The sequence below is a fragment of the Chiloscyllium plagiosum genome, unplaced genomic scaffold, assembly GCF_037043375.1.
Source record: "Chiloscyllium plagiosum isolate Xiang-an unplaced genomic scaffold, Cpla_swu_hap1 HiC_scaffold_6, whole genome shotgun sequence".
NCBI lineage: Eukaryota > Metazoa > Chordata > Chondrichthyes > Orectolobiformes > Hemiscylliidae > Chiloscyllium > Chiloscyllium plagiosum.
Window position 1 is genome coordinate 76,829,747 of NW_028270144.1, and position 18,512 is coordinate 76,848,258.

Consider the following 18,512-nt stretch of genomic DNA (forward strand, 5'->3'; position numbering starts at 1 on the left):
ATAAGTTTGGAAAGAATAGAGAAATGTTATTCCCTCTGGCAGCAGATAAATGACAAAGGTCATTTGCAATCATTGGCAAAACTGTACAAGGAAGATAAAAAATTTTTTTTGATTGTTAGGGTCTGGCAAACTCAACTGAAAAATTGGTAGAAACTTTTTGAAATCTTAAAGGAGGTGAGGAATTTAGAGTTACCAGGAACTGGAGGTGTGATGTGCAAGCTAAATAAATGCCTTCTGCATTTTTCTCAGCATTCTTGCTGCAATTTGGCTGGTTTGGTTATGTCCCATCACCCAGTGCCATTTAAAGTGGAATTAAATTTATAATTCATACAGCTCATACTCTCTTCAAATGTAAGACCACACATATGTATTTTTTAAAAAAACTGGAAAATTCAGATTGGGCATTATCAGTGTACTATGTGATTGTTTGCTACCGGAGCTAGAGTTAAGTTGTTTAAAGAGGGAAAAATAAAACAGGAGAGTAAATCAGTCAGAAACATTCAAGCAAGTTGTAACAGTTTTTACAAGTATGCTGAAAAGGAGAGTAGTTCAAGTAAATGTTAATTTTTTGTAACAGAGGCAGCAGAAATTATTAGGAATAAGACAATGATAGAGATATTGGATAAATATGTTGTGTTGCTCTTCGTAAGAGACAACTTAAACAGCATCAATAGAGAGTAAATTAGCGGCTAATAAGTGAGGAAATTAAGGTAATTAATTTTGATAGAGGAAAAAGTATTGGAGAAAGCCAAGGGGTCTCAATTTAACAAAAACCTTGTGGTGTCTAATGGTTTATGCCTGGGTAATCCAAGTGCGGTTCTGATCTGAAATTTTTCGGTCCCACATTCTCAAGTGGCATTTTCCATTCTGGAGCTCTAACAGTGTTATAATAGCTCTGCATCATGTCTAACAAGTCTCTTATTTTCTCAGTTCTCACTGTGGAATCACAATTTTCAAATCTTAATGTGGTCACAGTGGGGAAGAATTTGGGAGGCCCTGGCTTACACCCATTAGTCATGAAAGTTTATGGATGCATTGGCTATAATTCTCCAACGTTCCCTCTCCTCTGTAATGGTCCCACCAGATAGAAAGTTAGCAAATGTAACATTTGTTAAAAGAAGGAGAGGGAAAATGAGGAGCAACAGGCCAGTAAATGTAGTATCGATCTGTTTCTATTACATGGGGTACTTGAATTTTACTTGTGCCGTGCAGTTGCATTTTGTGGCTCAGTTTTACTGTAAATGTCAAAGCTAATACTTTTTTTCAGCAAAAAAAGTGCTTATTCATGACATGTTAACCACAGAACAGAATATTACATGTTATAATTTCAAAACCTTATAGGGAAAGCATGGTTTGCTGTGAATTCACACAAAATATTATTTCTGCTGAATTTTCTGTGACTCTTAATTGGAACATTTAATAGGAGACATTAATGTGCAGAGGTTTTGTTTTGTTTGAAAATTAAACGTATATACTACAGTACTATATTGTAAATGTATGAATGAAGATCGTTTATTTTAGGTCACTGAAGTTGAGGATTATGAAAAGGAAGTGAAAAACGCTTTTGCAACACTTGATGTAGTTGATGGAAAAATTGATGAAGCAATTGCTGCTTTCGAATCTATCAATAATATTGTTGCACATTGGAATCTTGCTTTGGTAAGTTACTGCTATGTCGTTTTTAATCTCTAGGGCAAGTCTGCAAGTGCTGTTGTAACTTTGTTTTAATTGGTTTTGTTAGATATTTCACAGGAGATCGGAGGAATATGAAAATAGCAATGAGATGGCTTCTGATGAGCAAGAACAATGTAAAAATTGTTTGATCAGCAGCAAAGAATACCTCAGAAAGGTCTTAAATGAAGCTGAATCAAACATTGCAGCTATTCATAGTGTAAGTATAAATGAATTAGACAGTAAAAGGAAAGATGCTTTTATTTTGAATAAAATTGAGGTTATTTGAGACAATAATATACAATATCTTTTTATTGTCACGTGTATTCCTTTGCCAGAGTACAGTGAAAACTTTTCAATGTCTGCTGCCTTATGGCGAAGTCTTGGTACAAGTACCGAGGTACAGTTCTTGGAAAACAGCAGAGGAATAAAAGTAGTTGCATTACTAAGAGTTGAAAAATAAGTTAAGAACAACATTAAAGGGTTGATATTACAGTATGGTAGAAAACTTCAAATAAACATTACAGTGTAGCTGTTCAGCGCAGGGCCTCTGCATGTGGTCTGACCACCCGCGCCAAACCCTAGTCCAACAGCCTTCCCCGCTCCAAGACCTAGACCGCTCCTTACTGGCCCTCAGCTGCTCCAAGGTTAGTGCCGGCATTGTCTTCCCCATGTGCCGCTCTGGGGATCACAGCCTACTCGCTGTATCAGGGTTCGCAGCCACGGAACTTGCTGCCTGCTCCTGCTGCTGTGTTAATATTCACCTCCAATGCTGAGGGGAGAGAAGGGGGAAAAAAAAAAGAGGGAAAGGAAAGAAAAAGAACAACAGCGCAGAGGAGCTCTGACAGGAGTGTCCTACTCTGCCATCTCCAGTGTACTCTAAAAATTACAATATTTAGAAACCAATTCATATGAGGTAGACAGAACAATTGCTAAACCATTTTGGGTAAAACTGTGGCTAATTAGAATTTAATTCTGAACTTTATTAGTAATTGACATATGCAGGTTTGATTATTGATTCTGTTGCTCTTAAATTATTTATTCAGTGAAAGCTTGAGCAATACTGTCTTCAATCTGCAAGTTCATCACCTTTTGCTGGAGAAGGTGTCAACATTGATCTCTGCTCCCATAGTTAAAGTGGAAAAAAGTCTTTTAAGAGTTCTATTTTCCCTGTTCAATGACCCCTGCAAGTGTATTACTTGAAAACAAGTTCTGGCAACCTTGTGAATGGTCTACTGAATAGTGGGCAGTGACCTCCAGGCCCATAGAACCAGGGTAGCCTATTTTACTCCTTGAACGTGTTGCATTCTTAATGAGGTCATATGGCTGATTTTTTTAAATAAACCTTATCCTTTCATACCAATGGTTTTTAAAAAAAACCTCCAATTTAAATTAACAATTGAGATTTGAAGACGATTGTTCCAAACTACTACTATTCTTTGTATAGAAATGTTTACTGATCCACTCCTTAAAGATGTGGTTTTAATTTCTTAGACTATAAGTATTCCACCTTTCCCCTACTTATCAAACAGCAAAAATATTTTATGCCATATCCATTCCCTTTAACGTTTTGAACTTCAATAAAATTTCCCCACAAACTTATGAACTGAAGCTTGTATTTACCTTCATAATTTAATCTTGAAATCCAAGTATCATCTGGCTTATCTTTCCTACATTCTGATGCTCAGACTGTTCATAGTACTCTAAGTATGGTCTATGATTCTGAATAACTGATTTCTACCTACTATATTCTAGTCTTCTCAAGAACAACAAAAAATCTATTCGCCTTTTTTGTCTGATCATAACATTTTAAATAAGCTGCATAATTGTGCAGAAATCCTAAAACACCTGTGCAGGCCGTGCAGAATTTAGTCTGTTAATTTGCTGTGTATGCACAACCACACAAATTAAAGGAACTACATGCTTACATCACTTGCTCATGCATGCCCCTAAATTTAAAATAGATTGTTTGGCTCCTGGAGCTCCATGTCACGCTGTCTAGTTTTTTTCAGCAGAAGTACAATATTCCAACATTTGTTTGGGTTCAAAGTGAATGATATATTTGCCATAGATTTGTTTACTTAATCTATTAATTTTTTAAAAATGCTTACGCTGCTGGCTTTGCGTCATTACTGATTGGGAATATGTGACTTTCTCTCCCATCTTTTAAGGGAAAAGATAAGAAACAATGAATAAACCGTGAATAATTGAAGCTACAACACCAGACAATAATGTACCTATTAACTACATTTCAGCTAATTCTATTTATTCTCCTTCCACTCAACAATTTTCATAACCAAGGCAATAGTTTTCTTACATTTCATGAAGTTTAACTTCCGTTGTTTCTTCTTGGAACTCATCAGATGCTTTCTGGAATCTGCCTGGCTAATAGCTTTAACTTTATGGATGCTTTTTGGTAAAATGGAGAAGAAAATTGTTATTTATGCTTGATGTCCAAAAGTACTTGAAATATTAAACTGAGGCCAGATATTTGTGTTCAGCTGTATATCACAAAGACTGAAGACTGCTGTCAGTATTTCTGTCAATGCCATTAATTGTCCATTATCTCAGTTACTGGTCATAGCACCACATTCAGATTGCCTGTGGCTGCAGCTTACATTAGTTATACACTACAAAAGTCAGTGATTTGTCTTTCCTTGGTGTACTTCTGTCAGTTGCTTAAAGGAGGTGAATATATGCAAACTTTCTGAAGTTGCTTTAGGTTGGGCAATACCACTTATTTTGTTTTCAAGTGAGCACTTGGAGGAAGCAGTTATTTAGAAATAGACAGTGTTTAATGTTCATCCTCCGTTTTGAACCAGCTTGCAACTTTTATGGTTAAACAACCTCTTCCCCATTGTCTCAACTAAAAGCTTGCATGTTTTCCTACTAGTTGCCTGTGTCAATAGATACAGTGAAAGAAATGCTGGAGTTAGTAAATCAACATCTTCAAGAATATGATGGAGATGTGCTTGACCATGGAGAAGAAATAAATGACAGTTCTCAAACAGCTGAAAATGGCACCTCTGTGGAGTCATTACAAGTTAAACACTTGACCCCATCTCCAACAAAGCTTACTCCATCACCAACCAAGAGCTACAAGGTAAATTTGATAGTTATAAAGTATTTGATGTACTTGTACGGAAGTAACTTTTGGAGTGTTGATGTTACAACATGTAAATTTTCCTAATTCTCGCTGAGCTTCTTTGAAGATTGAGAACTGTGATCCCCAATCCCCAGCAAGCTGTGTACCAATTTGTATGACAGGCAACTATGTCTACGTTAGCCCTGTTTCCGTTTCCTTTTCCTTTTAAAGGACCCTGCAATCCTGGTCATGTGAGTTGTGCAGATGGTATATAGAGACTAATGGGACTGACTGGTATGAAAATCATACTTAGGATGGGCATAAAAGTCAAGACACATGATGGACAAGCCATGAGAGAGGTGGTTGACAGCAAGAAGAGGCTGCAGTCCAAGCAAGTGCTGCTGTAGCAGAGTCTGAGTCATGGAGTCATACTACATGGAAACAAACCCTTCAGTCCAGTCAATCCACACCAACCATGTTCCCAAACTAATCTTTTCTCTCTTGCCTGCGCTTGACCCATGTTCCTCTAAAACCTTCCTCTTGAACTTATCCAAATGTCTTTTAAATGTTATAATCGCATCTATAAAAGACATTTGGATAAATTAATGTATAGGAAGATTTGGGCTCAAAGAAGCCCTAGATACTGGCAGGTGCTGCTTGGATAATAAAACAAAGAAATGTGGATGCTGGAAACCTGAAAAAACAGAAATTGCTTGTCAAACTCGGCAGATCTGGTAATATCTGTGGTGAGAAAGCATAATTAATGTTTCGGGTCCAGTGACCCTCCTTTAGAGCCATATGCAGTTTGGAGTTAGGTTTTGAGCTCAGCAGAACCCCTGAGAGTTATTTCAGACCATTGGGGACTAGAAGGAAAACTTAGGAACTGGTAATATTCAGTGGAGTGCAATGGCAACCAAGAAAACTCTCAAATGCTAATTGCTTAGTGCGGATGAGATTTGGAACTCTGAGAAACTGGGTAATATCAGCTCAGTGGAACAAATGTCTGGAGGAATTGAAATTATGTCAGTGAGTTAAGTATTGAAATGCCTTCTAGGAAATTTAGTGGAACATGGTCTCTGGAAGAGATCAAATTTGAAGTAGTCTGCAACTGAGCAACCTCAGCATTCTAAAATTAAACCTTCAAAAGTGAAGAATTGGAATCCCTTGTCAGGGAGACAGTTTTTAATCTGAATTGTTGACCCACAGTACCACTACCATCTGGGGAGAAACTTCAGGAAAAAGTCGGATTTGTCTTGATTGCATTTGCTATTTAATATCTTTTATCGGTTGTTCAACCACAGTTTGTCTGTTACTTTGCAACATTAGAGTAAATGAGTTTGATTTTGTTCGTTCTAACATTGCAATGTATTGTTTGTTCAAAACTGAAGAATTTTTTGGCTTTATTATTAGTAACCTCCTGAACTATCAAGCATATTGTCTATTTTAAGTAAACAAGTGTTGCTCCCGAGCGAGATCATAGCATAAGTTTGGCTGCTTTGTGAGGGATTGTAGTAATGTTGATAGAAAAATACTCACTCCTCTCTCTTCTAACCACTTCCCTCTTTGTTTCATGCTGTATATTTTGGTATCAAGTGTTCCCAGATCAGTGATACTTCTGGTTTCTTCATTTATTTGAAGGTGTGAAATCAAATATGCAGTTCACGATTAAAAATTTAGATCAGTTAAAGATTTAAGACCAACTGAAAGCTAAATTGTTGATGCTTTACTCTAAATGACCAAGAAGTTAAATGATTATGCTAATATGAAAATTGTACATTCTTGCAATTGCCTAAAGTCGAAAAACTCCAAGAACAGGATGACTTAGTTTCACAGGAAAACAAAGATGTTACCTTGAATGTAATTTAAACAATGATAAACCAAAATAACAAATGTATGAAGTATTAAAACCATTCCATTCTGCATATTTTACTTTAAGTATTTTTGTATAAGGTGATATAAACCTTAATCCATGATCTCACTTTAGTGGTCTCCAAAGACTCCACCTCGTTGGGCTGAAGATCAGAAGCATTTATTGCAGATGCTTTGCCAGCAAGTAGAACAGCTGAAGGTATGTAATATATAGAAGTGAAGAAATTGTGTGGTTAGTCATGAAAAGTTGGTGCAGTATGTACGTTTTGGCCCTCTTTTATGATTGATGCTATTATTGGTACTTATACATCTCTTCCAGCCTAAGTATTTGTTACTTTTATCTAGTTTGCGTAAAGAATGTTACAATTGTTTTATGGAGACTAACATAATTAACGAATTTATGAAGTAGCAGTGAATTTAAAATTTGTTTAATGTGCTGAGCCACTTGGAGAAAATTATGTTAAACATGAAATCTGAAAATATGCATAGGAGTGGTTCATTAAAAGGATAAGCCAATTTTGTTGGCTGTTGTAATAAGAGAACTTATTGAAGTTCCTCAATTTGTTGCAATAAATGTCACTAATTCAGGTGTCCTATGTTTGGGGGGCGCGGGGGGGGGCGGTGGGTTACCATTGCAGAAACTTCTCATTCACTCTTCTCAGTTGTGATATGATTTTGTTAACTCTTCTTTCAATGAGTGTGAATTACATAATTCGAATGTATAGTCAGAGTACAGGGAGGTGAGCGCATGTTCCTAATAATTTCTTTCAGGTGTCCTTCAAAGCTAGTGGGTTCTCAAAGAAGCAATGCATGGAGTCTTAGTTTCACTATTTTCCTTTGGTTTTGAAACTAGATTTTACAATAAAAGCTGGAATATCAAGATTACAGTGCAAGTTTTAACTACTTACTTTTTAAAACCAATGTATTTATTAAATGTAAAATAAAACTGATTAATGAGTGATTTTCATAATGCTCCAGGATGAAGTGCGTGAACTCAAGCTAAATAATTCAAATACATCGGAATCACCACATCCTCGATGGCACACAGACCGTTATGGTGCAGATACCCATTCAGAAGGTTATCAGAGTGTGCACAATTTTCAGGGAGCACCATTAACGGGTAAGTTGAATGATAAGTGTGACTTCCATCTGTAAAACTTTACTGAAAGGTGAAACGTAGGAATGTATCTGAATTAGAAGCAGAAGTAGGCTGTTCGGATTTGTGAACCTGCTCCACAATTCAACAAAATCACAGCTGATTTTATTGGCGACAGCTACAATTTTCTGCCTAGTCCTGATAATCTTTGACGTCTGTGTTAGTCAAGAATCAGTCTACTTCTGTCTGAAATGTATTCAATAATTCTGCCTTGCCTGCTCTGGAGAAGATAGTTCCAAAGATTCATAACCCTCTCAGAGCAAACATGCTTCTTCAACTCAATTTTAAATGGAAGGTTTTTTTTAAACCCTATCCCCTTGTTTTAGTTTCTCCCACAAAGGGAAGTATCTTTTCAGTATATATAAAACCATCTCATTCATGTCTCTTTCTTTGCTCTGGATATAGACCCACTCTCGATTAAAAATCCACATCCCAGGTATTGGTCAAGTGAACAGTCTCTAAATTGCTTCAGCATTCTATCCTTTCTTACACAAGAGCAAAATTGTTCATTGTACTGTACATGTCTCAGCACAGCCTTGTTCACTGCTAGGGAATAAATTCCACTTGGAATAAATGACTATGTTCAATTTGCATTCTAATCACTGGCTGTACCTACATACTGATTCAAGTCAGAGTATTGAGATCTCTGTACACTTCCGAGTTCTGAAATTGCTCTGCATTTTAATACGCTACTTTTCTGTCTTGCTTTCAAAATAAATTAGGTTCTAATTCTTCTTCAGTGTATTCCATCCGCGAAATGTTTGCCTCCCCTTAACTAACCTATCTATATATCTTCCAAACACTGTATTCTGTTCAAAACTTAATCTCTTTATCTTTATCAACAAAGTTAGCAAGTATACATTCAGTTTTCAATCCTTGTCATGAATATAATCAACAATCAAAGATACCTTGTTCTAATCCACAAAATAACAAAGTTACTTCTATCATAAACTGCTATTGTAGTCAAATGTTCACCTGCATGCATTAATGTTAAATAATATGCATCTTAATTTGTGTTGACCATTTAAAATGGGGGCACTATTAAAATGATAACTCAGTTTGTGAGAAGATTGTAGCTCGGGTGCTCGTTGCTGTGGTTCTGTTCGCCGAGCTGGAAATTTTTGTTGCAAACGTTTCGTCCCCTGTCTAGGTGACATCCTCAGTGCTTGGGAGCCTCCTGTAAAGCGCTTCTGTGGTGTTTCCTCCGGCATTTATAGTGGCCTGTCCCTGCCGCTTCCGGTTGTCAGTTTCAGCTGTCCGCTGTAGTGGCCTGTATATTGGGTCCAGGTCGATGTGTTTGTTGATGGAGTTTGTGGATGAGTGCCATGCTTCTAGGAATTCCCTGGCTGTTCTTTGTTTGGCTTGCCCTATAATGGTAGTGTTGTCCCAGTCGAATTTATGTTGCTTGTCGTCTGCGTGTGTGGCTACTAGGGATAGCTGGTCGTGTCATTTCGTGGCTAGTTGATGTTCGTGGATGCGGATTGTTAGCTGTCTTCCTGTTTGTCCTATATAGTGTTTTGTGCAGTCCTTGCATGGTATTTTGTACACTACATAAGTTTTGCTCATGCTGGGTATCGGGTCCTTCGTTCTGGTGAGTTGTTGTCTGAGGGTGGCTGTTGGTTTGTGTGCTGTTATAAGTCCTAGTGGCTGCAGTGGTCTGGCTGTCATTTCAGAGATGTTCTTGATGTATGGTAGTGTGGCTAGTCCTTTGGGTTGCGGCATGTCCTCGTTCTGTTGTCTTTCCCTTAGGCATCTGTTGATGAAATTGCGAGGATAGCCAAAAACGGATATCCTCGCAATTTCATCAACAGATGCCTAAGGGAAAGACAACGGAACGAGGACATGCCGCAACCCAAAGGACTAGCCACACTACCATACATCAAGAACATCTCTGAAATGACAGCCAGACTACTGCGACCACTAGGACTTATAACAGCACACAAAACAACAGCCACCCTCAGACAACAACTCACCAGAACGAAGGACCCGATACCCAGCATGAGCAAAACTTATGTAGTGTACAAAATACCATGCAAGGACTGCACAAAACACTATATATAGGACAAACAGGAAGACAGCTAACAATCCGCATCCACGAACATCAACTAGCCACGAAATGACACGACCAGCTATCCCTAGTAGCCACACACGCAGACGACAAGCAACATAAATTCGACTGGGACAACACTACCATTATAGGGCAAGCCAAACAAAGAACAGCCAGGGAATTCCTAGAAGCATGGCACTCATCCACAAACTCCATCAACAAACACATCGACCTGGACCCAATATACCGGCCACTACAGCGGACAGCTGAAACTGACAACCGGAAGCGGCAGGGACAGGCCACTATAAATGCCGGAGGAAACAACACCGAAGCGCTTCACAGGAGGCTCCCAAGCACTGAGGATGTCACCTAGACGGGACGAAACGTTTGTAACAAAAATTTCCAGCTCGGCGAACAGAACCACAGTAAAATGATAACTGATCGCATTATATTCTAATTGGTTTACATGTATGCTTTTATTTTGGATATCTTGCAGATTTTTAATCAAAATACGAATTCTAAATAAATTGGTCATATGGCTGCTCTGAGAGTAGATATGAAGACTTAATGCTAATGGAGTAATAGTCATTAAAAATGCTTAGTTACTGAAGTTAAGTTGCCCAATTTTTTTTTTGGGGAACAATAGGTTCCAACTTACTTTGGTTAAAATAATCCCTTCAATATGGTGGTTTTTGGCTCAGGCTAATTTCAAAGACAGCTTATTGGAGTACTTGTATTAAGCTATTTAAAAGTAGTTTTTGTTTTGCTATTCAACTGGATATTTGTGTATTCTGTTAATAGCCATAGAGATATTTATGTTAAAAAAAAAACGAACTAATGTACAAGCTCTTTAGTTTCTACCTCAGGACCTTCTGTGTTCTACAATCAATCCCCAGCATATAACTCCCAATATCTTCTTGGAACAGCAGCCAATGGGACTCCAAACAAGGTACCACATAGCATGATCTCCTGCATTTGGAATGCGTATCTGTTGACTGTCTAATAATTTAGTTATTTTCCTTAAAACAGCCTCCTGCCTATGGAATGGGTCGGGTTCCACCACAACAGTCAATGTATGGTTATCAACAGCAGACTCACACACCACCTGTTCAGACCAAGGCTCCTTGTATGTATTCACAGGATATGTATAGAACACAGTTACGTTTTGAATCTCCTGCAACAGGGTTACTTTCCCCATTTGGTGAAGATTACTACAGTCATAGTGTTCCACAGACGAACACAAACCCACCATTGCCAGAGCCTGGTTACTTCACTAAACCATCAGTGAGAGTGCAAATGACAAAACCTACAGAAATGAAGGGGATAGAATTTGGAAAACTCAACCAACAAATGCAGCATGAAACCACAAAGGGTTCCTTGGGTACTGCCCTAATGCATTCCACTCCAGCAACAGCATTCAAATTTAACTCTAATTTCAAGAATAATGAGGGGGACTTTACATTTTCACCACCCCAGCTGAAGACTCAACCACCACCTTCATCTTCCAGTGATAGTCTTCTGGGCATTTTAACTGCAGGTAGATGTATAAAAAGTGACCAAATCATGGGACGCATGTTTACACAAGAAGCAATACCAAGTCGAGGAAACCTCTTTTCCTTAAAAGGGCAGGGTTCATTTGATGATTCTTCAGTTCAAAAGCAAAATAAGAATTCATTCAATAATATTTTGAGTAACCAGACATTTGGTTTCAAGGATGCTGGTGACATAATTGGAATGAGCGCAGCAGGGGAAAGTGATGGGGATAGTGTTCCTGATGAAGATGGTCCACATTTTGACCCAGTGATACCACTCCCGGATAAAGTAGATGTGAAAACTGGAGAAGAAGATGAGGAAGTGCTATTTTCCAACAGAGCTAAGCTGTTCCGTTTTGATACTGAGACCAAAGAATGGAAGGAACGAGGCATTGGCTATGTCAAGTTACTTCAACACAGGGCATCTGGCAAAATCCGACTCCTAATGAGACGAGATCAGGTTCTTAAAATCTGTGCAAATCATTACATAACAGCAGACATGAAATTGAAGCCAAATGCAGGATCTGATAAATCGTGGGTCTGGTGTGCTTTAGATTATTCTGATGAAAAGCCAAATCATGAGCAGCTTGCTGTTCGATTTAAAACTGCAGATGAGGCTGCATTGTTCAAAACAAAATTTGAAGAAGCTCAAAACTCAGTTAATGGTCAAAAGTTAAAATCGAGTAGCCCACCCAGCCAAGAAAAGAAAACTGGAATCAAAATTAAGACTGAGGACATGCAATTAGGTGCCATTAAATCTACTACTGAACAATCTGGATTTGGTGCTCAGTTTGCTAGGAAAGATGGCGAATGGGACTGTAGCTCATGTCTTATACGAAATTTTGCAGCTGCTTCTGTGTGTGCAGCCTGTCAAAATCCTAAAACCGTTACTGGAAATAACGGTTTTCCCTCCATTTATCGAAACTCTGAGCAAAATGGAAGTGAAGTTGGAACAACTGAGAAGATTGCTACAGCTTTTACTAAAACAATAGGATTTGGTGATAGGTTTCCTAAGGATGCCCAGTGGAATTGCAGTGCATGTTTTCTTCAAAATGAAGCTAACTCATCAAATTGTGTAGCTTGCCAGGCACCAAATTCCAGCAAGAATGACATTAGTTCAACCACCCAGGCATCTGCAAGCTTTCCATTTAGTGCTCAGAAAGACGCTACAAAGCCAAGTACATCTGCTAGTTTTGGTCCACTGTTTGGAAAAATGGATGGTCAATGGGATTGCATTGCATGTAATGTCAGAAATGAAGTGACTGCACAAAAGTGTGCCTCCTGCCAGGCACTATGTCCATCCTGTAAAGATTCTGGTGTGTCATACAACCAACCAGTAACTACCTTTAAGTTTGGTCTTGACTCTGTGTCTGCAAAAACACCAAAAGGATTTGATGCATTTCACAGAAAGGAAGGGCAGTGGGATTGTGAGACTTGTTTGGTAAGAAATGAACCAAATGTGGCAAAATGTGTAGCTTGCCAGATGCCCAAACCTGCTGGCCATGTTATAGTTGCACCCATGAGTCAATCAGCGTCAGCCTTCAAGTATGGTGAGAAAGCATGTGCCCCTGCACAGGCAGGATTTGGAGGATTGTTTGCAAAAAAGGAGGGACAGTGGGATTGCACCACTTGTCTTGTGAGAAATGAACCAAATGTGGCAAAATGTGTAGCTTGCCAGATGCCCAAACCTGCTGGCAATGTTATAGTTGCACCCATGAGTCAATCAGCGTCAGCCTTCAAGTCTGGTGAGAAAGCATGTGCCCCTGCACAGGCAGGATTTGGAGGATTGTTTGCGAAAAAGGAGGGACAGTGGGATTGCACCACTTGTCTTGTGAGAAATGAACCAAATGTGGCAAAATGCATAGCCTGTCAGGCACTTAACCCCAACAGTAAAACTGCTGATATTGCAACTGCTGCTGCCTCATTTGGCCTTGCCAATGCTTATTCTAAATCTGATCCACCTGAATCAGGGTTTAAACTTAATTTTCCAGCATGTGGCTTTAAATTTGGTCACAGTGATAACAACTCAACAGCTGTTGAGGCATCATCATGCCAACCCTCAAGACCATTTTCTAGCACGGCGTTTACATTTTCTTCTAATACAGATGGTGGATTTAAATTTGGACTGTCTGATACGAGCAAAGACTCAATTGATAAAGGTAACCAGCCAATGCAAGAAGGATCAGCTGCACTTTTCTTAAAATCCTTTGCTGAACAGCAAAAAGAGAGGGAGCGAATGAATTCAAAATCTGGTGCAGACACAAATCAAGCAACTGAGACTCCAAATCAAAATGATGATTTTTTTCTGGGCAAGAACTCCAATATTGCTACCTTTGCAGACCTTGCAAAAACTGCAGATAAAGAATTTCAGTTTGGTCACAAAGATCCTAATTTCAAAGGTTTTGAAGGAGTAGGTCAGCAGCTATTTTCATCATGCACTACTTCTGCTTCTGCAGAAAAGGAAGGTGATGAATTGTATAAAACTGAAGAGGGGGATAATATTCATTTTGATCCTGTTGTTCCTCTGCCTGAGAAAGCCGAACTCATTACAGGCGAAGAAGATGAAACAGTACTTTACTCGCAGAGAGTTAAGCTATTTAGGTTTGATACAGAAACCAGCCAGTGGAAGGAACGTGGTGTTGGAAATCTCAAAGTTCTTCAAAATAAAGCTAATGGCCGCCTTCGGATATTAATGCGTCGAGAACAAGTTTTCAAAGTGTGTGCAAATCACTGGATCACGACCACAATGAATCTCAAGCCCTTAATGGGTTCTGATAGAGCATGGATGTGGTTAGCTAGTGACTTTTCAGATGGTGAAGCCAAACCAGAGCAACTGGCAGCAAAGTTTAAAACACCTGAATTGGCTGAAGATTTTAAAGAGAAATTCGAAGAATTTCAAAGGCTGTTGCTAGATATTCCACTGCAGACTCCTCATAAGTTATTAGACAATGGTAGGACGGCTCGGCTAATACAGAAAGCTGAAGAAATGAAAAGTGGTTTAAAAGATTTGAAACATTTTTTGAAAGATGAGTCAGGAAGATTAAATGATGAAGGCAATATAGTAATAAATTCTGCTTCTGAAAGCAACAATGCCTCTGGTTTAGTAATTAAACCACATTCAGAAAGTACTGGCCCCACATTGGAGTGGGATAATTATGATCTCTGTGAAGAGGCATTGGATACAAGTGTATCTAGCACTGCATATGGGACTCCCGATACAAGTAGTCCAGTAAAGAAAAACCTCTTCCGCTTTGGTGATTCAACAACTGGGTTTAACTTTAGTTTCCAGCCAAGCTTGAGTCCATTAAGATCTCCTAAACTAAACCACAGTGGGTTATCAGTGGGTACAGATGAAGATTCTGATTTTGGGCAAGAGGAGGAGAAGGATGTTCAGCATTTTGAGCCAGTTATTCCAATGCCTGATTTAATTGATGTATTGACAGGGGAGGAAAACGAGCAGGTTATCTTTTGTCATAGAGCCAAACTTTATCGATATGACAAAGAATTGAGTCAATGGAAAGAGAGAGGAATAGGAGACCTGAAAATTTTACAAAATTATGATTCTAAAAAAGTTCGAATAGTTATGAGACGGGACCAGGTTTTAAAAATTTGTGCTAATCACTGGTTAACACCAGAGATAAGAATTGAGCCCATGAAAGGAACAGAGAAAGCCTTTATTTGGAGCGTTATGGATTTTGCAGACGATGTGGCAAAGATGGAACAGTTAGCTGTACGGTTCAAGCAGCAAGATATTGCTAACTCTTTCAGGGAGCTCTTTGAAGAAGCTAAGAAGGCTCAAGTGCAGGGAACATTAGTCACACCGTTGTCTTCAAGAGGGAATACACCAAGAGAATCTCCATGTGGTAAAATTGCAATATCATTCCTCGAAGAAACTATTAAGGAATCAACTGAACAAACGAATACATGTGTTGCATCTCCAAACAATGCCCTAAAGTCGCAGAGTACTTTATTGACAGAAACGCCATCATATACCTCAATATCTCCGCCAAAATTTGTATTTGGGTCTGATTCTGTGAAATCCATCTTCAGCAATGAGCAAGAGCGGCCTTTCGCTTTCGGTGGTTCAGCAGCTGGATCATTGTTTGGTTTCAGTTTTAAAAGTACTGATTCTGCATTAAAGGACCCAATACAAACTGGCTCCTCTGTCGTCAAGAACAAATTGCAAGAGTTAACAAGTGGTGGATTTGATTTTCGTAAAGCAGCTGCATCTCTATCAAAGTCTACAACGACTAGCTTGTTGCCTTCAAGCACAACAGCAGAATCTACCGTAACTACCTTTGCAACCAATGATAAACCCAGGCCCACTGCATTTAAAATGCCACAATCTGGTAAGTTGCTATTATATTTTAAAGCTGTTATGTTAGCACACTTACTTGCTTTAACTCATTATGGCTACAGGAAGGTCATTTTACCTCTTTCAAACTCTTCCCTTGTCAAAGCTATCTGACTTGCTTTTCTTCCAACCCCACCCCACCCCACCCGACCCTCAACTTGTATTAACACACACCCTTGTGCATGCGTAAGCTTTATTTTAAATTTCCACCTTGCCCAGTAGTCGTCTGGGATGTTCTCCATCATTTTGCATCTTGCCTCTTTACTCATCAATGCCATTCACTGCAGTAAATTCTCATGGCAATGACATCTTTATAGTCAACACTATAAAGATTCTTTTAGTTGTGACTACCTTGCATTGATACCTCCTTGTTCTGGACTTAACCACAAGTGAAATGAATGTTTCAGCGTTTATCTAACAAACCCCTTAATAACTTGAAAAATATGTCCTATTTCCACTCAGTCTTTTGAAGTGGTGACTCCTAGTTTTTCCTTCAGCTCAGTGCTAGTAACATTCTTGTAAGTGACTATTGCTTAAAAGAAGATACGTTTGAAGGTTTTGATTTTTAATTCACAAGACATGCCAGTATAAAGGGGAAGCAGCATTTAGACTGATGGTGATGATTGGTTGGCAAGTGGGTTCTAATTGTTAGAGCCTTTACCATGGAGAATGAATCAGTTAAATGATGACTAACTATGGAGCTTTATTTAAATTTTGAACCAGGCAGATTGACTCTGGTTGAAGGATTACCCTGAGAAATGAACCAGTAATGGCTATTGTCTCTTTTTCAGAGTTGAAACAGGTGAAATGTTTGTATGCAAAGAACAGGGCCATGTATATTAATATATATAAAGACTGGCATGCACAAGTGTGACAGAGTCTAGCTATCTTAAATTGGTTATGAACACTTTTTCATGTTGTTTTCTCTAAACTTGATATTTCTTGCAGATTGTCTAGAGTGCAAAATTGAAACCTTCACCGTGTTTGTTTTTGCAGCAATGCTGAAGCTCTGTACTGCCAAACAACTATATTTGTAAATCTCACTATTTCTCGTACACCAGTGTGTTTTTAGATTGTAGACCAGTGTTGCATGTAGTAATAAGAGTACAATTTAATCAAGATTTTTAAATTTAATCTTGCCTTTTTTTGTATTGCTCTTTGTCTTGGGGTAAGCCATAATATCTCGCACCTCTTGGTTCTTATCTCACTTAATTTCTTGCTTTACAAGAAATATGACCACCCCATTCCTTCAATCAAACTATCTCACAGTTTGCCTATACTGAAATAATGTTCCTATACTCCACTCATTTATAATTGTCTCCTGAAAACCTAGGTGTTAATGTTTGCGAGTAATACCACAAAAACCACCTCAGTGTTTCAATTATTTTTACTTTTGAATTAGTTTTAATATGCCAAAATCTGACCTGGAATTAATGAGTGAAAAACTGAATGCGGAAATAAAATTAAGCAGTAAATTGGTTAATGTAGCAAGCCATTGGGACCTGATGCTGAAACATATATAGCTTGGGGATTACCTAAGAGTGAGGGAAGGAAACTGCAGGGGTTGGGCACAATAGAAATGTGGAGCTTATTCAAGGACCAGCTACTGCAGCTCCTTGATAAGTATGTACCAATTAGGCAGGGAAGAAATTGTTGAGCGTGGGAGCCGTGGTTTACTAAGGAAGCTGAATCTTTCTTCAAGAGGAAGAAGGTGGCTTATGTTATGATGAGATGTGATGTTAGTTAGGGTGCTTGAGAGTTAAAAGTTAGCGAGTAAAGACCTAAACAGAGCTAAGAAGAGCCAGTGTGAAATCATTGGTAGATAGGATCAAGGAAACTCCCTAAGGCTTTCTATAGTTATATCAGGAATAAAAGAATGACTAGTGAGATTAGGGCCAATCAAGCATAGTAGTGGGATGTTATACGTGGAGTCAGAGGAGGAAGGGAAAGTGCTAAATGAATACTTTTTCATCAGTATTCTCACTAGAAAAAGACACTGGTCGAGGAGAATACTGAGAACAGGCTACTAGACTAGACTAGATTGGATTGAGATGCACAAGGAGAAGGTGTTAGAAATTTTGCAAAATTTAAAATAGATAAATCCCCTGGGCTGGATGGAATTTATCCTGGAATTCTCTGGGATGCCAGGGATGAGGTTGCTGAGCCTTTGGCCTTGATCTTTGTTGTCATTGTCGACAGGAATAGTGCCTGAAGACTGGAAGATAGCAAATGTTGTTCCCTTGTTCAAGAAGGGGAGTAGAGACTGCCTTGGGAATTATAGACCTGTGAGCCTTACTTCGGTTGTGGGTGAAATGTTGGAAAGGGTTGTGAGAGATAGGATTTATAATCATCTGCAAAGGAATAAGTTGATAAGGGATAGTCAGCACGGTTTTGTGAAGGGTAGGTCGTGCCTCACAAACCTTATTGTGTTCTCTGAGAAGGTGACCAAACAGGTGGATGAGAGAAAAGTTGTTGATGTGGTGTATGTGGATTTCAAAAGGCATTTGATAAGGTTTCCCATGTTAGGCTATTGCACAAAATAAGGAGGCAAGGGATTGAGGGTGATTTAGTGGTTTGGATCAGAAATTGGCGAGCTGAAAGAAGATGGTGGTGGTTGATGGGAAATATTCATCCTGGAGTTCATTTACTAGTGGAGTCCTGCAAGGATCTGTTTTGAGTCCACTTTTGTTTGTCATTTAAATGTCCTGGATTAGGACATAGAAGGATGGGTTAGTAAATTTGTGGATGACGCTAGGGTCTGTAGAGGTGTGGATAGTGACAAAGGATGTTGTAGGTTC

General features: G+C 38.8%; 1 protein-coding gene across 5 annotated transcripts in view; it reads left to right on the forward strand.

Annotated features, from left to right (window-relative positions):
* Positions 1–18,512, forward strand: part of ranbp2 (RAN binding protein 2) — a 71,085-nt gene that overhangs the window by 19,599 nt on the left and 32,974 nt on the right. For 4 of the 5 annotated variants that reach the window (XM_043691777.2, XM_043691779.2, XM_087988129.1 and 1 more), the window contains exons 14-20: positions 1,522–1,659; positions 1,742–1,891; positions 4,565–4,774; positions 6,741–6,824; positions 7,604–7,745; positions 10,683–10,777; positions 10,858–15,709. In XM_043691777.2, the coding sequence (XP_043547712.2) occupies positions 1,522–1,659; positions 1,742–1,891; positions 4,565–4,774; positions 6,741–6,824; positions 7,604–7,745; positions 10,683–10,777; positions 10,858–15,709 (5,671 nt within the window). The remainder of the gene's footprint in view (positions 1–1,521; positions 1,660–1,741; positions 1,892–4,564; positions 4,775–6,740; positions 6,825–7,603; positions 7,746–10,682; positions 10,778–10,857; positions 15,710–18,512) is intronic. The other variant, XM_087988126.1, reaches the window with a different exon arrangement.